We start from the raw sequence: 24,367 nt of genomic DNA on the forward strand, positions 1-24,367 counted from the left end.
CAGTTTTGGGAGGTGCAGCTTGTTACTGAAATACAATATTTATCTTATCTTACTAGAAGTACTAATGAGAGGGTTTCCTTTCATGACTCCCAATGTTCCATATTACCAGAATATATTTATATTCATTCTGGAAATAGAGTTTTTATATGTAGCAATTCACATTTACTGTAACTACCCCACATTTTGTATCATGTGCAATTCAAGCAGTGAAATCAGCTATCAGTCTACAGGGTAAATAAAGGAATATTAAAAGACAATAGACACCACAGTTATATTATTACCCAGCTCTTGCATGGCCTGTCACAAGGCTACTGAATACTGCCTCAGTGATTGAAAGTTCTTTCATCTTCATAAATCCAAGAATCTTACTGCAAGGTACAAAATAATAAATACAGTTATTCTTTCCTTGTAAAGAAACTGGTAAACTACTGTTTTGCTGCACACTAAGCATGATACCACTGAGAAGGCAGCATATCTGAACAAAACATACAAAACTAGACCATCAGCTACTTGACTCCCTTTCTGCTCCAAAATTTAATTAATTTAAAGTAGACTATATATTAATGTGGGAACAAGAACCATATGCATGTAAATAACTTGCTGCAAAAATATTTAAGTGAAAATACCTGGCACCTTCAATATCGCCCTCATTGCAGTACACAGCAATCAATCTTTGGTATGTAACCTGCAGGGATAAAAATTAAAGAGTTGGGATTTATTCAGTAGCAGCACTGGAAGGGTAAAGGATTCCATCAAGAAGTACCTACTCGATTGGGGTGTACTTTAGCTTCCTCCATTTTGGACAAGAATTCAGTTGGAGAGAATTTATGTTCATTTTGCAGGTAGACTTTAAGCAAAGCATTATAATGACTTGCATCAAACACAGCACCTAAAAAAGATGTTACCAAGTGATTGAAACAACTTTGAACTTAAAGCAACACGCTTTAAGTATCACTAAATATTACATGAAAATTTCTCAGATTTCTCCATGTATCAACATTATTATGCAAAAGACAAACTCTGCAAAACAAACCTATTCATTTCACCCATCTCTGCAGTGTATAGTCGCAGCTGTTTAATAGTACACTACCTCTATAAAGTGTGCATTTATTTATAATTAAATTGTTAAATTTACAGAGTAGATAAACAAATGCTTTCCTGTGTTTTAGGCAACTTACTATACATGAATTGCTAAATCTAGAAAAACAATTTAGCTTCTTCCAATTCCTGTCCTAAAGCACCTTTTAAGAATGTGGTATTGCACATTTGTTACATAAGATGGACATTCGTAGATAACAAATTGTCCTCCTTATGGCTGTTAGATACAGCCTCTTCTAAAACAGAAGTTTGGCTACATATGGCTTTTAACACCACAAAACTGGTGCTGCCTGCTATAGAGGCAAATTAAAAAAAAAAATGCAGCATGGAGATACACCTGCTCATATAGCTGGAAAGGACCCTGGGAGGTCATTGAGTCCAGTCCCCTGCCCTTCTGGCAGGACCAAGCACCATCCCTTTATTTTAAATAAATCTATTTGCCCTGGATTCCTAAATGGCCCCCTCAAGGATTGAACTCACAAGCCTGGGTTTAGCAGACCAGGGTGCAGACCACTAAGCTATCCCCACCCCCCCCAAAAAAAAAAAAAAAGTACATGGAGATACACATCTCATAGAGCTGAAAAAGACCTTTGGAAACCTTTGAGTCCTGTCCTTTCACTTGCTGGTTGGACCAAACACCATCCCTGAAAGTGTTCTTTTTTTTTTTTTTTAAATCTATATGCCACAGCCCACAAAGCAGCCTCCTCAAGGATTGAGCTCACAACCCTGTGTTTAGCAGGCCAATACTCAAACCACTGAGCTATCCATCCCCACCTGTATAGTTTAGCAGTACAAGATTCGGTGTTTACAATATTAAAGAACTAGAATCTGTCACAACTATAATAAACAAAAAGGATCTATTATAAGCAATGGGAAAAAAACCCCTCAGGTTTACTGTTGGTACCCCTAGATGTCAGTATAACTCTGAGAATGGTGAACATTCTCAAGCCTCAAAAAACCTAAGTGGTAAATATATTTGTCAATGTTTAAAAAAAAAAAAAAAAAATCCTGCAATAAAATTTAACAGTACAGCATTTAGCATTACTTGCCTCCTTGAGAACAAGAAGCAGAATGTATTTTAGTAGAATATACCGCTATTATGTGTGTTAATACAGCCTTACTATATTATTGAAGTCAAACTTATTAATAGACATACCTAATTCTTGCAACGTGCCCCATATCATGTGGGCTAATTCTGTTCTTTCATATAATGGGACCTCAGCCAACAAAGATCCACAACTTCGCAAGAGAAGCAAGGCCTGGTTACTACTTGCATACCCTGCAATAAAACAATGTTATATTTACAGATCCATAATAAGTCAAATAAAATGTTCATTTAAAAAAAAAGAAACACACACACACACACACACACACACACACAAAGTCAGAATGAGAAGCCTTTGGAAAAGAACTTAAATAGAAGAATGACTACATTCTTCTGCCTCTTGATCCAGTAATATAAAAAGGACAATACAAAAAGGGGTTTTACATTAGAAATATATCATTTTTTAAACACAGTGGCCATCATTTTGAAAACCAGATGCATAAACTTAGGCTTTTAAATCCATATTTGAACTCCTAAGTAACCATTTTTGAAAACCTTGGCTAATACTGCAATACCTCAAAAACGGAAATAAAAATGTTTACTTTCTGTCTGCTTTTACATAATATGTTGGTTTCAATACTTTTCCTAGTAAACAAGTATCTGTGCCATGGGAAGCCCACCACCACAGCTAGCCCCAACCTTTCCATTCTCACAAAAGAGGTCAACAACTGAGTGAGAATGAAGACAGTTACCTGCCAACTTCTAAAAGTGATCTGATCACTTTGTCAGCTTTGTGTTTTATAGGCAAAACAGCAAGCAAATGCCTCTAATTTAAGCATTTTCTTCCCAGTGAGAATTTCATTTTTAGCGTTGATAATCCAGTACCTCACACCAGCATTTAATTAACTTTAGAAGACAGGATCTATAATCTTATTGAGTTTGCTGTTTTATTTACTCAACTTGTTATTTTCTCAACTTGTTATTTTGTTGCTATGTTTTTGTTAAAACAACTATTATTCTCCAAGCGATTTCTGCTGAACTAAAATTCTGCTATTATTATTATTAATTATAAAATAAAAATTTAGGGGGAAATGTTAAATTGAAGTCAAAGATATGTACAATTTATAAAGCTACAATAAATTGAATCTAGAAACTAAAAACCCTGACTGCCCTTCTGAAACAAAGGCATGCAACTTTATTCCACAATTTCATTTTTTGTTAAACAAAATATTTAAGAAAAGTTGGCAGATGGTATGTCTTAGTTACACCAAAATAGAATGATTTCCACCAGAATTCAGGGGTGCTGAATGGTTACAAAATCAACCATTTGGAAGTGTCAGTAATGAAAGGTACACGAGTCCCTGAACTCAGGCTGGTTACTGCTCAGTTTTCTTCCATCCATACACCCACAAAGACTGCCACCTCATTGTCTCATCTTATGCTGCTGATAGAGAAAGACTTTTGGACAAAGATTTGAGACATGGTTGGAGAATATTAGCAAGACACGTCAGATGAGCTGGCTTCAAACTAACTTGAACAACTAACATATCCTGAGATAATTAAACACTTGTTTTTTCACCCTCAGCAGTCATTTGTTCCAAGATAGATAGATTTATTATCTCATTAACAAGATTACTCAAGTAACATCTAAATATAAATATTGTGCTTACTTGTACACTAGTCTACAATTTGGGAAGGGAGCGTGACATAAAAGTCTACCTCTATATTTCCTCCAGCTCTAACACTCAGCCCCAGTGGTCCTAGAGAAAAATAACAGTTTTTGGGCCTCCCCCAGACAGACCAGTACAGCAGGTTGTAGAAGGATGCCCTGCAAGTGAAGGAGGAAGAGAAGGTGGGGTACTCCAAAAACACCTGCAAACTCTAGTTTTACAAGACATCTCAGGTTTCTCTGAAAAGTCTACCTTCTTTAAAGAAGCATGTACCTCTGTGCCTTTGCTACTGTACCACCTCAACAGGGTGGCCTCATTACATCAGCTGGAATAATTCCTGTGGCAGACAGTAAGGACTGCATTAGAGCATCAAATGCAGAAAATAAAATATAAGAGGGACTGTAATTGCTGTTTGCGGTGGCTGGATTTTTGGTGTGCATAGGTCATGTAATGGTTTTGTCTGTTTTTTTTAAGACTGTCAAACAGAAGCAGGCCTTTACTGTTGACACTGTAAAGAGTAACCAAATTCTTGAACAAAAAGGAAACATGAAACAGAATACAGAAACTACATGGTAAAAATGCCTGCACGGTAACAAAAAAATCCCTTTTAGGCGGATAGAGTCTAAAGCCATACCTTGAGAGATTTTAAAAAAGTGTCCATGTGTACAAGATTCTACATTACTATTGACTGCAAACAATATTTATGGAGAAAATACAAATGCAGCCAATCTATTCACAAGTAGGAAATGAGGACAGAGAATCTAGACAGGTAGGAAGAGAGAATGGCAAAGAGGTGAGGAGAAAAAGGGAAAAACAATCAAAGCCCAATATTAACAAAGGCAAAAATATGACCAGGAAAGAGGAGATGGAAGACAAAAACAGGAACGCAGGCCTAAAATCAATGACAGAAGAATGAGAATGCAACACAGCATTGAGATGACCTACACTGATGCAAATCTTAACTTGCACCTTACCCTGTTTCAAAAACTGAGGCACTCTGCACCAGTACAATTCAAGCACAGAAGACTGGCTCCAGTTACTTTATACAAACTTTCAAGCTACCCTTTCTATCACATAAGGGGTGCGTCTACACTAGCCGGCTATTTCAAAGTAGCCAACACAATGTCGAAATAGCACCTGTCGCGTCTACACGCGCCATGTGCTATTGCGACATTGAAATTGACATTAGGTGGCGAGATGTCAAAGTCACTATTCCCATCCAAAGATGGGAATAGCACCCTACTTCCACGTTGAACATCGAAGTAGGGTGTGTGTAGACGATCTGCGTCCCACTACTTCGAAATAGCAGGGTCCTCCATGGCGGCCATCAGCTGAGGGGTTGAGATGCTTTGTCCAGCCCCTGCGGGGCTCTACGGTCCCCACATGCAGTAGCCTTTAAATGCTCCACGGACCCAGAATTCCTGTGGCAGGAAGCTGAGAGCATGCAGGCAGCAGCACACGCACGTGCTAGCCCTGCACACTTTCCAGAGGCCCCAGTCTGCACTGCCACCACCCATGGCCTTGAGCCAGCCCCCCGAGCACCCCCAGGGCTCCCCTCCTGAGGGGACCCGGGCACCCCCAGCAGCCAAGCGAAGGGCCAAAAGGACGTGGGGCCCCTCCTGGTCAGAGGCTGAGCACTGAGACCTGCTGGGGCTCTGGGGTGAAGAGGAGGTGCTCCACGTCATGGGGAGCAAGCGGCGGAACACAGAAGCGTTTGCCCGACTGGCCGAGGGCCTGGCCGACTAGGGTCATCCTGCCCGCACTCCGGATCACATCCAGAGTAAGGTGAAGGAGTTGCGGCAGGGGTACGCCCAGGACTCGGCCAGATGGCCTGGGGCCACCCCCGCCGCTTGCCCCTATTACAGGGAGCTCAGGGCCATGCTGGGCCCCCAGGGACACCTCCTCCCCCCCGGCCACCCTTGACACCACAGCCGACGAGCGCCAGCAGGCGTCGGAGCTGGAGTCCAGGCCGGAGGACATCCTCACACCCCGGGGCCCACCTGAGGAGCCCCCCTTGGGACAGTGGAGGAGGGGTCCAGCAGCAAAGAGGGCAGGGGGGGCTCCTCATCAACCTCCCCTCCCAGAGCACCAGCTGGGCATCCACCCAGCAAGCTTCCCCTGACCGTGGCAATGGATGGTCAGGTACATACCCCACAGGGCACACGCCCATAGGCCACAGGGCGGGGGCACCAGTCATGACCGGGAGCCTCACACACCCCCAGCGGACCCCAACCCGCAAACACCCAGCCACAGTACAGTCCCAGGATGGCGGCACAGCCATCAGCACCCGATGGCACTCGCACCCATGGACAGCACTCAGCCTTAACCCCGGGGGCGGGGGGGACGACAACAATGCCATGGTGACAGTCAACAGGGACATCACACCCACCGACAGGGACGGAGACCCAGCACCCAAGAGGGGGAAGGGGGAACGGGCCACGGGCCAGAGCACTGTACTAACAGCCTTCCCCTCCCTCTCTCCAACTGCAGCATCCGACGCCCCAGGCATCCTCTATCATCCCCGACAGACCGCCCGAGGTCAGCCACCGCCAGCACCCATAGACACCCCCAAGGGCAGTGGGACAGTCCCACCACTGCCGGACTCTGGGGATGGCCCCTGTGGACCCCCAGCTCCTGGCAGCTCTCTGGTGGCAGACGGAGGTGGTGGAAGAGAGACTCCGCTTTCACTGGGAGGAGTACACCTGGTGGTGGGTGGCATGGGAGGACTTCATGGGGGTCTTTCAGGACATAGCTGGGTCTATCTGGGAGACCGTCACCCAGCTCCCGCCCCCCACTGCCCCCCAGCCCACCCTCCCCGCTGCTCCACCCAAAGCCCTCCCCCGCTTCGCCGCCTGCAAGCTCCACAGAGCCCATTGGGGCTGAAGACCGGCCAGTGGAGGCATCCCAGCCATACTTGCTGGTCCTCTCAGCCCCCAGCCGGCCACCGCAGACACGGGGTGGGGGTGGGGGTGGTCGCAAGCCATACCCGCCAGGGGTCGAGCCCCTCTACCCCCACCCCAGACTGATGGGCCAATGGCCGAGCCGTCCACCGGGCCCCCACGTATATAGTTGTCCCCCTTTTCGTATATTGGGTGCAGTTTCTGTTGTGAACAAAGCAAGTTATCAGGTTTCAGGGAAAAAAAAGGTTTTATTTTCCAAAAAGCTAAAGGCGTGTGCTTGCTGGGGGGGGTGGCGTGCAGGTGTTGGGGGCGGCGTGCGAGCAGTGCAGGCTGTGTGTGTGGGGGGGGGAGGGTCTTCTGGGGAAGGCATGGGAGGTGCTCAGGGGTTCCCTGATTCAAGTGGGCCCGCAGGGCCTCGCGGACCCGTACCCCTTCATGGTGGGCCTGGTGGCTGGGTGCAGCAGCGGGCTGGGTGGGGGAAGCCTGTGCCGGCGTCGACCACCCACCCCTGGACGAAAGCCTCCCCCTTGCTCTCACCGATGTTGTGGAGTGTGCAGCACGCGCCCACAACCTGGGGTATGTTTTGGAGGCTGACGTCCAGCTGGGCAAGGAGGCACCGTCAGCAGCCCTTCAGACGGCCGAATGTCCTCTCCACCACCTGGCAGGCATGGTTCAGGTGGGCATTGAACCACTCCTGGCTGGCATTGAGGTGGCTGGTGTATGAGCGCATGAGCCAGGGCTGGAGGGGGTAGGCCGTGTCCGCCACGAGGCAGAGGGGCACGGTGGTGTCCCCCAGAGCAATCTCCCTCTGGGGGGGTGTAGGTCCCCGCCTCCAGCCGGCAGCACAGGCCTGAGTTCCTAAAAACACGGGCATCGTGTGTGCAGTCGGGCCAGCCCATGTACACGTCCTGGAAGCGGCCCCGACTGTTCACCATGGCCCGCAAGACCATGGAGTGGTAGCCCCTGCGGTCTATGTATCTTCCTCCGCTGTGGTCCGGGGTGCGGATGGGGATGTGGGTCCCATCCAGGGCCTCGAAGCAGTTCAGGAACCCCATGGAGACAAATCCGGAGACGGCTGCATCCAGATCCCCGAGTCGGATGACCCTCTGGAGCAACATGGCGTTAAGCACATGGACCAGCTGTGGGGAGGGAACACAGGCGCCCATGAGGCTGTGCAGGGTGCCACAGGGCCCTTCCCCCAGGTCCCCCTCCTGAGCACCCCATCGGCCCAGCCTCTCCCTCCCCAGCCCCACACCCGGCCCCCCTACCCCCCAGGGGGTGCATGCCCAGGCCTCACCTCCATGACAACAGCCCTGACTGTGGCCTTTCCCACTCCAAACTGGTGTCCCACAGAGCGATAGCTGTCTGGAGTGGCCAGCTTCCAGACGGCTATTGCGACCCTCCATTCGATGGGGAGCGTGCGCCGCATCCGGGTGTTGTGGTGCCTCAGTGCTGGGGTGAGGCACTGGCAGAGCTCGAGAAAGGTCCGCCGGCAAATGCGGAAGTTCCGGAGCTACATATCGTCGTCCCACTCCTGCATGACAAGCTGTTCCCACCACTCGGAGCTGGTGGGGTAGAGCCAGAGGCAGGGGAGCAGCCGGTGTGGGAGGAAGAGAGGAGCCCAGTGGTCAGGGCCATCCCCATCTGCCTCCAGGGAGGGCTCCTCTAGCAGGAACCACTGGGCGGCCTCCTGGGCAGCACCTAGCAGGGCGCTTGCCCCCTGGATGACTATCTGGAGGGCCTCCTCTTCCTGCTGCTGCTGGGTGTCCATATCTGCTGTGACTTGGTCTGCAAGAGAGTGGCTACTGCTCTGCAGACCACACACTGTGCAGGCTGGGTGTGTCTGGGAGGGGCCCTTTAAGGGAGCGGCTTGCTGTTGCCCCGGAAGGGCTAGTCCAGCCTGTGACCTGGTCCGCAAGCTTTCCTGGCCCCTTATTTCGAAAGAGAGTGCTTGTGTGTGTGGACGCTCCACATTTCCTTCCAGGGCTGCTCCTTTCGACTTTCTCCGTTGCTACTTCAACGTTGAACGTCGACAGCACCAGCCCTGGAGGACATGTAGACGATACGCGTCGAAGTAGCCTATTTCGATGTTCTTACTTTGAAATAGGCTACTTCGATGTAGTGTGCTAGTGTAGACGTAGCCAAGGCGTAACTCAGAAGTTACAGAATGAAAAATGAAAGCTTACAATATATTAACAATAGGGAACGTACTTCCATAACCCAACTAAAACCCTGAGTTTGATATCTGTAATTGATCTGTTCAGATGTATAACCAAAGATCAAAAATGTACAACTTGTCATTGAGATCATACATAAACCCTGGCTGAAAAACAATACTCTTCTAGTGAGGAAGGTCCTTCTTGAAATCAAAAGAAATCTGATGCGGTTCAATAAGGAGAAGTGTAGAGTCCGGCACCTGGGGCAGAAGAATCCCAAACATTGTTACAGGCTGGGGACCGACTGGCTCAGCAGCAGTACGATGGAAAGGGACCTAGGGGTTATGGTGGATGAAAGGCTGGATATGGGTAAACAATGTGTCCTTGTAGCCAAGAAAGCTGACGGCATACTGGGGTGCATTAGGAGGAGCATTTCGAGCAGATCTAGGGAAGTAGTTATTCCTCTTTATTCGGCACTGGTGAGGCCACATCTGGAATACTGTGTCCAGTTTTGGGCCCCCCAGTATAAAAAGGATGTGGACTTGCTGGAGCAGGTTCAGCAAAGGGCAACAAAAATGATTAAGGGTCTGGAGCACAAGACCTATGAGGATAGGCTGAGGGATTTGGGCTTGTTCAGTTTACAGAAAAGAACACTTCGGGGTGATTTAATAGAAGCCTTCAACTTCCTGAAGGGGAGCTCTAAAAAGGAGGTTGAGAAACTGTTCTCAGTGGTGTCAGATGGCAGAACAAGGAGGAATGGTCTGAAGTTGAAGAGGGAGAGGTGTAGGTTAGATATTAGGAAAAACTACTTCACCAGGCGGGTGGTGAAGCATTGGAATGCGTTGCCTAGAGAGGTGGTGGATTCTCCATCCCTTGAGGTTTTTAAGTCCCGGCTGGGATGACTTAGTAGGGGTTGATCCTGCTTGAAGCAGGGGGCTGGACTAGATGACCTCCTGAGGTCCCTTCCAGCCGTATGATTCTGTGATAAGGCTGTCCCTCATCCTAACCTGGTCTGAATAATAGTCTAGATCCTGTTCAAGAAGAATTCTGAATTGACTTCAATTGAGAGTAGGACTGGGCCCTATAGAAACCAATAGTTCTTCACAGAACTGAAAGGAATCATTCCTCAGCTGGCCTCAGTCACTTAATTACTGCAATAACATTCAATTTTTAAGGACAGAGGTGGCACCCAGAGAAAACAGAAAATTGAAACTCAGACCCAAAAAAAAAATTACTTAAAAGATGGCAAAGAAGAATTAATGAGAGAATGGAAGAAATGAGCCTCAAGATATGTTAGCAGTTACCTGCAAATCTATGCAAAAAACTTCCTCTGGGAGCTTACAACAGTGAAATCAGTAAACCCACAGTCCCTGCCCAATACCATCAAGTGAAAATTTTCGACTTCCTGGATTCTTCCTAAGTATCTGAACACATATCACCTGTGTGACATACAAAGCCATCTCTCCTTGTAAATCATGGATCTGTTATCTCAGAGAATCATGTTTTCTAGCTCTCTTTGGCAACCAAGACAGTGTCAGGAGACTTTTGGGAAAAAGAGGATGAAGAAAACTTGAAAATTAACTTGTCTGGAATGCTCACCAATTAAATAATCTAGTTACATTGGAATTGAGGAATGTTTTCAGTTTTCTGTTTTTCCTTTGCAGTTCATCTTCAGTAATAACCAGTGCTTTTTGGGAGCTGGTACTTGCTGGTACTGAGTACCGGTACCTCAACAGCCCCAGCCAGGGGATCAGCTGGGGAAAAGAAGGGGTGAAAAGTTGTTGGAGGACCAGCTTCCCCGCCCGGCCCCCCCCCCCCCCCCTTTTTTTTTTTTTTTTTTTTTTTTTTTTTTAAAAGGCACTGGTAATAACCATCCTCTTGAAGATGGAGTCATTCCTTATAGCCACAATTTTTACATGTGCTGTACAGAGGATTCTGTCTGTCTTTCCTTGTTCTGTTTTTATAACCCATATTAGATATGACAGTAAGAAATGATGTTCAGCAAAGGGAAAGAGAGCATGTATGTACATAAAATTGTACAGACAACTATTTAAATTATAAAAGCATGCTTGAACTAGCACCGGATTTTTCTGCAACCCTTCTCTACCACAATAAGAGAAGAGTGTAGATCTGCTGAGTTATCATGGTTACTCTTCACTTATACACACATGAACAAGGTTAAACAACTGCATTTTCCTGGTAACATATGAACTGAGGTGAATAGTAAGTTTAGTAAAGTGCAAAAAACAAAATCAAATTAGTTTCATTTAGGTTACCTTTGGTTAGGCAAAAACTTTCAAATGAAATGTTGACTTCGCATTAAATAAGCAGCAGCTTTACCTGTGTTTTGCACAGCATGGAAGATCCTTAGTAGAAGGTCTCTAGTAATACGGCCAGTTCTTCTGACTGAGCTATCCAGTTTATTTAGAGCCCAGTCAAACTGCTTATTTTGAATACCCATAACAGGTTCTTCTTGAACTTCCCCCTTCTGATGAGGTGCAACTGCAAAGAGCCTTGCCTGGTAGATCGGATGTGTGCTGAACAAAAACAAAAGCTAGTTATGTCAATGGCAATTTAAACCAATGCAAACAATTCAGACTACTGAAATGTTTCAGGAGAAAGGGACATATCTAAAAAATGCATATAACTGTGTAAATGTACCATATTGTCAGATGTCTGTTTATTTGAGGTGTCCAACTAAATTGATTACAGCTTTGCCTAAAAATGGTTCAAGTAGCTTACTCTATGCTTGAGTGTGTCTGTAAATCCATCTTTCTGTTCAAGAACTCCTAAACTAGAAGAGCTAGGACCACCATACTAGGTATACAGCTTCCTCTTATCATAACAAAGCAAGGTATGAGTAGATTCTTGGTTGTGTTGAGGAATGGTGGGGGCTGAAGCTCCCCTACCCCCAGGTTTGTTGTTTGCTGTTCCCCTTCCTCAGTGTCAGGGAAGGAAACACGCAGTTTGCTGCATTCTTCATTCTGGCTGGGGAGGACAGGGCACGCAAGCTGTGCACTCTGCTGTTGCTCCCTCACAGAGACAGGAAGCTGAACAGCAGCAGTTGGGGGATGAGCAGGGGCTCAGGAATCAGAGCAAAGGTCTGGTATGTGAGAGGCTCAGGGCAGAGGGCTGTAGGGTGCAGAAATCAGGGTTGAAATGAGGAGAGGCTCAGGGCAGGGGGTAGGAGGGTGTGGAGGATCATGCAAGGTTTTTAAACATACAATCGTTTAAATGAAACACATATTTCCCTTTTGTTTTCAAAGCACACATATACATTATTGACCTAAGGACCTGAGCAGCACCACATAAATTTGCTGGTATTTTTGTAGAACAACTTTTGAAGCAAGGAATGTGATTTCCCCATGAGCGTTGTGGACAACACTTCTGATAAGCAATAAATTAAGTAGCTACTAACAATCTGTATTTCAGCCTTAAAAGTACAGAAGGGGCTGAACAAGTAAAGATCTGTAAACTTGGAAGATATTTTTTTCCAGTTTATAAAATTACACTATTACATGAAAGATAAAGGGATTTAAAAGACTTACTATGCTCTGCTTTAAACACACAACAGCTACTTTATAAATAAAATGTATTTAATTTTTGAGAGATATTTGTACAACACTAAGGACTAGGAAAATAGGACAACTACAAAAAATTGTACATAAAAATTTCTTAATTATTATAAATTCTTGTTCTAGAATCAGAAAGTCCACACGGACTTAATCTGGAATAACTGCTGCACTCTAAATTCACAGTTCTACCTTCATTCACACTAACTTTCAAGTGTAGAAAAGCCTAAAATAATACTTAGGGCCCAACCACATTCACAGCCACGAAAAACACACCATGAACCATTAAATCTGGACTTGTGTGTGCTTGTACTCTAGACTACAGCAAAGTTGCGACATTTGCAAATCAAATGATTCGTGGACTCCAGCCTCCCCTGTGTGGTATCAGGAGAGGAAGGTGTCACACCCGGCTCCCTCCATCCTGGGTCCGCTGAAGCCCCTGCCTGCCGTCACTCCCTCCTGAAGCAGCCTGTGTGAAGCAGCTTCTTAAGGAATGGCCACCCCCATGCGAGGCTCCTCCTAAGGATGCACCCCCAATGTAGCAGCCAAAGCACAGAGCCCACACGAAATTTCTTTCCCCTACCCACAACGCAAACACTTCTGGATCTGGAGACTCAGATCTGTGAACATGTGCCATTGCACTTCATGTGCTGGTGTGCCAAGGAAACACAGCTGTTGGGAACGCCATCCTTGCGAGTGAGCAGCAGGGACAGCATGAGGCACGCTCATATCCCAAGCCTGCGGCGCTGTCACAAACAGTGTGGGGGAAGTGTGCAAGGAGTTGAAGAGTGAGTACGACTAGTGCTTCAATTGCTGGTCTGCTGAGAAGTTCCTTCAGGGGGAAGAGTATAGGGGACCCCTGAGTGCAGCTCTTCAAGCTCTACCAACTCTGTAGGCAGTTGGAATGGCCAGGGTCAGGGCTGCCTTTGGCTTCCATCTCAGGGCTGTGGGCAAAATGATATTTGCGAAATTCAACATTTGTGACGGTTCTCAACATTTACCCTCACAAATATCGCAACCCTACTATAGACTGATTTCACAGGGAAAACCAGGATGTCTGAAATTGGGAGTCCTGAACCAAAGGGGAGTTGCAGGGGTTGGGGGAGTTGTCACAATTTTATTTTAGAAGGGTTGCTGTACTGCCAACCTTAATGCTGCACTGCCTCCCTAGCAGAGCAGCCAGAAAGTGGTGGCTGTTGGTCACACCATCTGCAACAGTGAGGAAATCAGGATGGCAATACTATATCATGCCACCCTTATGTCTGCACTGCTACTGCTGGCAGCTCTGCCTTCAGAGCTAGGCTACCAGCCAGCAGCCACCACTGTCCACGCGCCTAGTTCTGAAGGAAGTACCACCGCTAGCAGCAGAATACAAGAAAGGACAGTACTATTAAACTCCTTTGCCCTGCCCACACCCACACCCTTTTTGGGTCACGTTCCCCACAATTACACAACCATGAAATGTAGATTTAAATAGCTGAAACCATGACATTTATTACCTGCTCAGGTCTTTCTTGCAACTATACAGATTAGTCCAGATCATCCTCCTTTGTATCCCCTGTACAGAGAGCACAGATTCTGGATACTCCCCTTCCCTCTAAATCCTGCAACAACTACTACATAATTGGGCAGGCTGGGATACCAGGAACTTGAATCTCTAGCTGCTTTGTCTCTTTTACCTCAATATCTTTTCTGATGTATCTTTCCATAGGGGTCTTAATGGAAACCTGAAAAAGACAGGATGGCCAACCTGACTGTAAACAATGCTTGAAGCGTGGGGGACAATTCATTTCCACCAGGTATGTGTGCAACGCAAGCATCATTTTTCAAGCTAAATTCCAGCCAGAAGGGGGATAGTGTAAAATCTCTCTTTGAGTAATCCCAAGTGCCCTTCTGCCAAGCCCCCCCTTTATTTTCTCCTCAAACAGGCAGACTGATTTAATACCATAAAAGTGCTCTCTTTCAAATCCACACACAAAATTTTAAATTTAGCAATGTTAGGGCAGTAGAGCTCTGAAAATTGACTTTCTAGCGCCAGACAGCACAGTTTTATGCAGCTGATGGGGGCCACAAAGCAGCTAGTACTGTATGAATTGGCATCAGCTTAGTCATGACACTTGCGTAGAGTCAAAAGAAATATTTTAAATCAATTGCTCTGAAACAAAAAAGTGGGGGTATCCTGTGACTATATACAGATTTCACTGATTTAAATGCTAAAAATCAATCATGTTTGGGAGAAATATATTTTTAGAGTCAGAAAAAGGAATAGCATAATAAAGCTTTCTTGTTGTTATTCCAACCCTAAAAGTGACTAATTATGCTAGGAGCTGAGTTTTCTGTCCAGGCAGCTAATTTATCAGTGACCTATCTGTCAGACAACAATTAAAACTCTTTTTTTCCTACCCCTACCCCAAGCTCTTTTCCATAGCTATGCATACATAAGGACACAAAAAATAGAAGGAAAATGCTATGCACTAGTAACTTAGAATGCACCTTGAAAATCTGACACACTACTTTAAATAAGCTTTATATAATGAGTGACCATACTCTTAACAAGTAAGCAGGCCTGCCCTCCTGGTGGGGGTTGAAGCTTGCCCAGATGCTGTCTTGGGGCCAGCTCACTCCAGTCCTGGGATAGGACTGGATAGCCAGGCATATGCGGGCACATTCCTCCGTTTCGTTTTGAGTTCCAGGAGGGTCTCTTCCTCCCCCCCAGAGGTTCAACTGGGCCTGGACCAAATGATAACCTCCAGAGGTCCCACGCTGCCACCCTCTAGAGGGTGACTGACCTCCTGGAGCGGTGACTGCGGGACAACCAAGAGTGACAATCACAGCCTTGGGATCAACTGATGTCCCATTTCGACACTGGCATCTGGCCTGTGGCTGCCACCGCTAACACCACCCCACACCCCTTCTCTTGCCGGCCATTCCCCAAGGTTTCCTGGAGTTTTGGCAATGGCTGAGGGTCACGCCCACCCCCACCAGGCCTGCCCCCTGCTCCCCAGATACCAAGCACAACCCCACTGCAGCCGTATCTCCTACATACCTCCCTGTGCTCCTGGATTCAACAGGGGCCCCGAATCCACGGCAGGAGGGGATCCGGAGGCCAATGCCACTCCGAGTCCTACTCCCCCCTGCGGGCTCCATAGACGGAGGTCCCACCCACACCGTCCCAAGCCCCCCCATCCAAGTTCTTATCCCTTCCAACCCCTCTCCCAAGCCCCACCACTGTATATAATTCACTGTTTGTACATAGTCTGTTCTTACACTGTTCATTTTCAAAATGCTTCTCTTTGTTAAATTGAAAAGTTATTTAACCACCACCCCTGCATCTGTGATTATTGTGCAGGGGTCGGGGTGGGATAGTGGCAGGAACAGGGTAAGGCTGCAGGCCCAAGGTTACTGTGCGGGGTGTCCTGGGGATGATCATTGGGGGCCGCAGGAGCAGCTCTCCCTCAAGGTCTCACAGATCCGCAGCCCACCCTGATAGGCTTGGCAAATCAGAGCTGCACCTGGCTTCTGCCCCCACACCTCAGGAGGAAGGCCTCCTCCTTCCCCTCCACTATACTGTGGAGGGCAAAACAGATGGCCACAACTTGGGTTATATTGTGCTCCCCCACATCCAGGAAAGTGCGGAGAAAAGTGCACTCGGCCTGCATCCAGGCCTGGTTGAGTCAGGCATTAAAAAGTTCCTGGCTTGGGTCCAGCTGTTCAGCGTAGGATTTCACAAGCCCCGGCATGAGCCGCATCCTTCACAATGCAGTGTCATGTGACCATCCCTGACCAGCAGCTCCTGGTGGTTGATGAATGTGCCCCCCCGCCGCCATCCTCAAGCACAGGCTGGAGTTGCACAACACCTGCGTGTCGTGTCCGGCACAACCACCCGACTTAAATGTCTACAAAGTGCCCACAGTGGTCGATCAGGGCCTGCAGCACAATGGAGAAATATTCCTTGCAGTTGATGTACTTTGCCGAACTGTGGTCTGAAGCACAGATTGAGATATGAATCCCATTGATAGCCCCAAAGCAGTTGGGGAAATCCAGCCACGACCACATCCATGCCTGCCCGACAGACAACCCTCCACAGCAGGAGCGTGTTGATGGCTGTCGAAAGGCATCCTGCAAATGGAGGAGACCAAACACACATCAAGAACTGAGGGAGGGAGTCCACGCTCCCATCCCGTCCCTTCCCCTGAGCTCTACAGGCACTCCGTGGAGACCACCACCCCGGCAGCAGGGCTGTGTGAGGGTGGGACAGCACAGTGCCCTGTGGATGGGGCTTCTCCCCCACTCTACCCTTTGCAGCCCCGACCCTGGTCTAAGAGAATCCCCCTTGGGTGGGACACACCCCATCCCTCCGCACAAGGCCTGCAGCCCAAGAGTGCCTTACCTCCACGAGGAGGACCAAGACAGTGGACTTCCCCATACTAAAATGGTTCCCCATGGAGCTGTCGGAGGTGGAGAACTTCCACAGGGCAATGGTGAACTGCTTCTACACAGGGATGGCAGGCCGCGGCCAGGTGTCCTGTCTTGGGAGGGCAGGGCTGAGCCAGGCACAGAGCTCCAAGAAAGGTGTTCTTCTACATGTGGAAGTTATAGAGCCACTGCTGGTCGTCTCACTGTCCCATGACCACTTAGTCCCAACCAGTCAGAACTGTTGCTGTGCCTCCAGATCTTCCTGCGTACCCGGTGAGGGGTGGTAGTGAGTGCAAGTGAGCCTGTGTGGCAGCAACAGCATGTTCCTCAAAGGCGGTGCCAAGCTTGTCCTCCCTGAGGAAGAACAGGACTGCCATGATGAGGTTCAGCAGATGCTGAACCACCTCTGGGTGGGGTCAGTAAAAGCCAGAGCGCTCCTCTCGCACTATGGCTAGCTGGAAAGCACTGTGTCCCTCTCAGCAAGTATCAAAGCCCTGCTGTAGCAGCTGTGCTGTCCCTCGCAGAGGTAGGCACACCAGAGCATGGGCAGGGAACAGGCATTGGCACCCTTTAAGGGCACACCTCGCTGGGGCTCCCAGAAGGTATGGCCAGCCATGCAACCCTGTCTGAAGGGGTTCTGGAGGGCATTCTGTTGAGAGCATAGACAGGCAATCTGGCTGCTCTCTGTCGACAGAGCAAACCGTTTTTCTATCTGCTTTGGTTTCTGTCCACAATCTGTTGACAATAGGGCTAGACTAGAGTGATCGCCCGACACCACGTCTGTCAAGAAGAAAGCAGGTAATACACAAGCTTAAATTTTTTTTTTTTTTAAAAACAGAGTCTCTGTTGACATACATGTTCAGACCTTAATAAGTCAATTTAGAACTATGCAGATTTGAACATTTTAATCAGTAGAAGATTTGTTTTATTTGAGGTAAATGGTTTGATTCTAACATATCCAACATTCGGTTGAGTATGTTGTTTTAAAAAGAATCCTACTGCATTTCAGATAAATAGAAAAAAAACCCATACAGTTACACAAGAATTAGCATGCGTCAAATGTTATCCTAGATTAAAAAAAAAAGTTAGAATTCACTATGTTATAAAGCAACTCACTACAGAGAAAAGCTTAGTACAGCAATTATAAATTCTTATTAAACCTTTCTTCTAGGACTGTGTATTAATTGCAGTGAGCCCAAGTAATTGACTTAATTTGTTTTAAGTTAATAAAAACTAATTGTGAATACATTAGTAATCACACTGTTAATGGTAGAATTCTAATTTAATTTTAAGTATTTTTGGATTTTTTCCACATATTTTGAAATATATACTGATTTCAATTACAATACAGAATACAAAATATACAGTCCTCGCATTTTTGTAACAAATATTTGCATCAGAAAGAGTACAGTTCAATTCCTTTCATACACATACTGTAGCATCATTTCATCATTGTAGAAGTGCAACTTACAAATGCTAGTTTGTTTTTGTGATATAACTGCACTCAACAACAAAACAATGCAAAACGTTAGAATCAACAAATCCACTCAGTCCCACTTCTTGCTCAACACAACACAACAGTTGCTAACACAAACATGTTGTTTACATTTAAGGGAAATAATGCTGCCCACTTCATATTCACATCACCTGAAAGTGAGAAGAGGTGTTCATGTGGCACTGTTGCAGGGTATTTTTATGGCAGATACGCTCACCATTCTTACACCTGTTCTTTCTTTGGTCACCGTTACAGAGGACATGCCTCCACGTGGACAACGCTCATTTAAAAAAAAAAAATGAATTAATTTCATTAGTGACTGAATTCTTGGGGGGAGGGAAGCACTGTATGTTTCCTGCTCTTTTTTTTTCCCTGTATTCTGCCATATATTTTGTATTATGTAAGTCTTGCATGATGACCCAGTATGTGCTATTCAATTAATAACACATTCACCACAGATTTGATAAAATATAAAGAAGGTTTACAAACATAATTATAGAACTCAACCCAAGGTTTAAAAATTCCAAGGGCCTTCCAAAATCTGAGCAGGATGTGGCATGGAACATGCTGTCAGAAATCTTGGAAGAGAAAGACCGATGTAGAAACAATACAACCCAAGCCACCCAAAAAAGAAAATCATCCTTCTGTTGGCAAAATCTGACTCAGCTGATGAAACAAAGTGTGCATCATCCTGCAGTGCTTTTATTTGTTATCAAGCAGAATTCATCATCAGCATGGAAGCATGTCCTCTGGCATGGTGGTCAAAGAATGCAGGGGAATATGCTAAAAATTCATATCTGGCAACGCTGACTACAAAAATGCCATGCAAATGATAAAGAGATTGTATTACAGTACTTGCATGAGGTAAACTGAAAAATACCATTTCTTTCATCTTTTATACAGTGAAAATATTTGCAATAAAACATAAAATAAGCACTATGCACTTTGTACTGTGTTGCAACTTAAATCAGTATTTGCAAATGTAGAGTACATCCAAAAAAATTTAACAAATAGTATTTTATTAACAGTGTGACTAAAACTGCCAATCATGATTAACCATGATATTTAATCAGCTAATAGCTCTACTTCCTTCACATCCATCCAACTTTCATTATAAATCACAGTACCTAATGCCAATAAAATCAGTCTGAATTTCACATTTCAACATCTCTAATTAGGGCATCAGTGGTTCTATTGGAATTAGGATAGGCTTCCCACCCCTCCACACCCTAGAGACATGCCCCTTCACGGAAGTTTGTATTCTACTGATGTAAGGCAGAGTACTGTCCGCAAAGAGAGCAATTTTATATTATTTATAAATATAACGACTGTGATGCTTTAAACTCCAAGAAAAAAAAAATATTTCAAAGTTACTAGCAGTTCTGTTCAGTTATCCCGAAAGTGACAAAGGACATTGTTATCCCTTTAAAAGAACAAAGTTTCTATTAAAAAAAAAAAAAAAGGGTACATGATGAAGGAAAGGACAGCTAAGAGCAAGCGATACACTGATGTCTGAATAAGTTTCTCCAGTAAAATCAAAATTATCTTGCATCTAATGCTAGCAGGCTACTTTTATTCTTTAGTTGAATGTAATATAAGTTGTTCACCTCTTACAATTTGTGTTCATACATAGGCAGTTTGATATGTGTGAACTGGTCAGTGACTGACCTAGAGATAGCTATTTTGCTAGTATTTTTATGAGATTAATTAAACCTAATCAGTACATTTTATGGTTTTGTAGATTTCCCACTGCTTGTCCATACTGTTATGCTGACCTCCAAACCAGAACTAGCCAATTTTCCCCATTTAAGGACATAACAGAATAAAGGTCCTGAACAAGATATTTAAAAAAAAAAAAACTTCTAAATGCCATCCAGACACAGAGATCTGTCACTTACAAGGGATTCCTAAGATTTGGTACTTTTGCATTATAGGACTTAGAACCATAAGTGCTTTTTATAGTGTGATTTTAAGTTCTCCCAAAAAAGAATATATTTGCATTACAAAAAAAGAAGTTATGAGGGTTAAATGGTTTTTTTGTGGACCTAAAACCTGTCTCTTGATTCATCGGTTTATACTATACCTGCAGAGAGAGCGGGATGCAGTATTTCTGAAAGCATGTACTACATTTATTTCAAATATTTAAAATACTGTTAGGTGTGTGACAGGGACATGTTTGCCCTAGATTTGATAATGTTGACAGGTTAAAGTGCAACTTACTCAGCTTGAGCTTTTCAGACGCATTATTATTCTATTTTTTTCTATAGTTCTCATAACAGCTCTACAGAATAAAATATGTGCATTAGTGTACACAATCCTTCAGTCACGTTATCTGAAGGTGGAAGGCAGTTATGCTCCAATAGCTTGAATTATGACTGTGGCACCAACTGCTTTTGCCAAAGTCTTTTCCCACAATTCTGAGTATATAACCACTCCCATCCTCTGAATCCTGTAATAGTTCTGTCTCTTAATATAACAATACAGGAGATTCTTAGTCTGCTCTGAAAATCCCTCTGCAGTTTGTCTAATGTTTGCTTTCATTTCCCCTATTTGTTCCCCCTCCCCGCTTTATTTGGGGTTGGGGGTTTAGTCCCCTCTTCTTTATTGCTCTCTTGGCCTCTCTGTTGTTCAGTTTTGGCTGCATTCCTCTCTCCTGCTGTCACATATACTTGGAACAGGTTTTCAAAACTGTTCCATCAGGAACCTGTTATTCTCCATTTTTCAGCTAAAATGCACAACTCTTCTCTCATCATCAATAAACACCATGTCCTGCTCTCTAAGTTTAGGCCTAGCATTGTTTCCTTTCTGTCTCACATAAAAAATAGCAACTGCCATTCAAAAAAAATCTCTCATCCTGGGATATAAGTAGCATTTAAAAAATTAATTGCGTCCCTGTTAAAATTCTATCAGTTAAACATTTACTCCCACACACATCCCATTTTAGATGAGGTCCCTGAAGCCAGGACCCTGGTCCTGTCTACAGAGTTTAACCATTAACTGAAAAATGTTACTGACAAGCATCTGCTTACTGGTTAACATTTCACATACCCACTCTCATCAAGCTTTATAAAAAAAAACTTGTAAATTAACAGCACTTTTTCTTTACAAAGAAATAAAGCTAATGGAATTAGCATACATGCCTGCACTAAGAGTTGTAGTCATTCTGCCAGTGCACATTGACATTTTTAATTAATTACAGAAAAACAGATACTGGATCCCTTCACATTGCAGGAATTACTAGTGTTAGTCAAAAGGTTCACGAGTACAATTAAATCGAAAGTGCTGAGTATATACCTCAGTCAGAACAAAAATTTCCTGGACTATGCTACAAGTGGCAATCTTATCAACATGAAATCCAGTAGTCAGTTACTGTTGGTATTCACTTTCAACCATAGATAAAATTTACAGACAATATCCATCAAGAATATGGAAATGTATATACATATAATAGTTGCATCCAGAGACAACAATTGAAATTGAAACCTTCCTGTGAGCACTGCAAACACAAAATGACCACCTCGCAGCACAAATGACAAAAAGAGAGAAAAAACCACCACCACCACCACCACCACGTGCTTTGCCAATAGTGGCATTTTGTGTGTATTGGCTGAGGAAAAGAATCTCAATTTATTTGCTAAACACTAAATGTGAAATTGTTTCTTTCCTTGTACTTGCTTAGTTCACATCCTGAGGTAAATCTAGTCTCCAGTCATTTCTGATGGAAACAGAACAATGAATCCAATGCAATGAGAGCATGCAGAAGCATAATCAGCCTCCAAAATGGTGTGTACAGTTGATCCAAGTCTCTAGCCATTCAAGTAACACTGAAATGAAAACTGCACTACCAGCAATGTTTGCTGTTTCATACAAGGAATGGAGTAAGCTGCTTGGACCATCTTGATGTCAGCTGGAAACCCTAAACACCACAGCACCAGGAAAACTTGATTCCTTTATCACTGGTTAATGCCCCTTTTGAGTGTCAACACTAAAGTGATCACTGATTATGCCCTTCAAGAACTCCATCCCAATAACACCATCTTGGTAATCTCATTGACCGTCCTACTGTGATAAACCTTTCTAGATTTTGTTTTACAGAACCCTGATCACCAACCCTACTAGGCACTTGCTTACAGATTTTAAGACATGGTTTAAGGAAAAGATCATTAAAAAAGTTAAAGTGAGGCTGTTGCAGTTGTATAGCACAGAAAGCAGACTGCAACAGTATCTTTCCTCTGTCAGGAAATTATTATTATTGTTATGTTATATGGAGAAACACCTCTCTCATAGAACTGAAAGAGACTTTGAGAGGCCATTGAGTCCAGTTCCCTGCACTCTCAGGAGAGCCTATCACCATCCCCGAGGAGGATTTTTTAAAAAAAAAAAAAAAGTTTGTTTGGCCCAGATTCCTCAATGGTCCACACGAGGATCAAACTCACATGCCCAGGTTTAGCAGGCCAATCATCAAGCCCCTGAGCTATCCCTCTGCCCTGGCCAAAGGCAAGGTCATGTAGGCACAGTGATTTCATTATGTTTATCACCAGTTTGACAAGAACTCATGAGCCACTACTTACACTGACAAGGTCTGCTGGAAAAGGATGGTTTCAGTGGCACGTTTCATTCTTTTTGCATAATTATGCATCTTTCTTTTACATTCTTATCACATGGTCTCACAAGATTCCGCTCTGTTGCCACTCCTGGTCAAGGCATATGTGAAGCTATTAGAGCAGGGGTGAGGAACCTATGGCCCATGACCCAGTTCTAGCCTGTAGCAAATCTCCAGGCTAATGGTCTGAAGCCCGAAGTGTCAATATCCTTCTGCGGGACTGGAGAATGGCACATTATTGTGTTTTTTATTGCTTCTCCTGCAGTGGACATATGAGAAGTGAGGGGTGGTTGGTTGTTTGCTCTTTGCTTGTGTGTGGCCTAGACTGACTTTCCTGTGGGTCAATGGCCCCACCCATAAAAAGTTTCCCCATCCCTGTATTAGAGCGTTAAATCTTTGGAATCAGGAAGCCATTAGCATGCTGACACACACTCATACGCCCTGAAAACTGTTCAAGTGCGCCATGAAATGTCATTTTCCCATCTCCAGGGCTTTTTGCAGAGCCACCACAGGGCGGTGGTCGGAGGAACGGGATAGGAATGACAAACCCGCATCAGCTGGGACTCAAGCAGCAAAGCTGTCAAGTCCCATCTAGCAGAGGGTTCATCAATTCCCCCTTGCAGCAGCTCTGCAAAGAGCTAATGCAGGGGAAAACTGACTACTCCACACCAACAGAACTGCTGTGAAGGGAATGCTGGCTCTGCAAGAGCTCGTTTGCACCAGCAGGCAGCTGAAATGCAGCTTCCCAGCCCAAACAAGCTGGTGGGGATCCTGCCCCCATTTCTACTGTTGCAAATGGGGAGGCAAGGAAGGCAGATTCCTGTTGGAGTTGGGATGCAGTTTAAATGCCACGCCCCAATGGGCTGGCAGGGAGGGGAGCCTGCTTCCTGGAGCTGCCTTCTCCCCTCTTCCCACAAGTAATCAAGCAAACCTCTCTTGTAAGACCATAACCATAGTAAATTTAAGTAAATGTGACATTTATGAGCAATAAGTTCAGCTGAAAAAAGTGGCTTTGCCCTGGAATTGTTTGTCTCATTCAAGTATGCTGTGTTACTGAAAAGGTTGCGAACCACTGGTCTATACTACAGTATAACCACCATACAGTAAACTCTCGATTTAACAAACTAATGGGGGGAAGGCATGTCTGTTAAACCCAAAGTCCATTAAATCAGAGGGTTAACAGACTTTTCCCTGCCAGGCTCCTCCAACCCCAGTCCCCACCTGGGCAAAAAATGCCAACTACTCACCGGCTGCCGAAGGAGTCAGAGCCCAGTGCCACTTGCACTGGAGCTGTCCCAGGGCTGCATAGCTCAAGGGAATTGTTCCCACACCACAGGACTGGAACTTCCAGAGCCCACCACATGGCTACAGTAGCTGCTACTGCCACACACTTCTCCCACAAGAGGTGGGGC

General features: G+C 45.1%; 1 protein-coding gene across 3 annotated transcripts in view; it reads right to left on the reverse strand.

The window, feature by feature from the left end:
* LRPPRC (leucine rich pentatricopeptide repeat containing) overlaps positions 1-24,367 on the reverse strand; it is a 160,854-nt gene that overhangs the window by 130,950 nt on the left and 5,537 nt on the right. For 2 of the 3 annotated variants that reach the window (XM_074989616.1, XM_074989615.1), the window contains exons 2-6: positions 11,210-11,406; positions 2,255-2,377; positions 768-889; positions 627-685; positions 282-368 (exon numbers count right to left, since the gene is read on the reverse strand). In XM_074989616.1, the coding sequence (XP_074845717.1) occupies positions 282-368; positions 627-685; positions 768-889; positions 2,255-2,377; positions 11,210-11,406 (588 nt within the window). The remainder of the gene's footprint in view (positions 1-281; positions 369-626; positions 686-767; positions 890-2,254; positions 2,378-11,209; positions 11,407-24,367) is intronic. The other variant, XM_074989617.1, reaches the window with a different exon arrangement.

Source organism: Carettochelys insculpta, chromosome 3, assembly GCF_033958435.1.
Source record: "Carettochelys insculpta isolate YL-2023 chromosome 3, ASM3395843v1, whole genome shotgun sequence".
In the NCBI taxonomy this organism is placed as follows: domain Eukaryota; kingdom Metazoa; phylum Chordata; order Testudines; family Carettochelyidae; genus Carettochelys; species Carettochelys insculpta.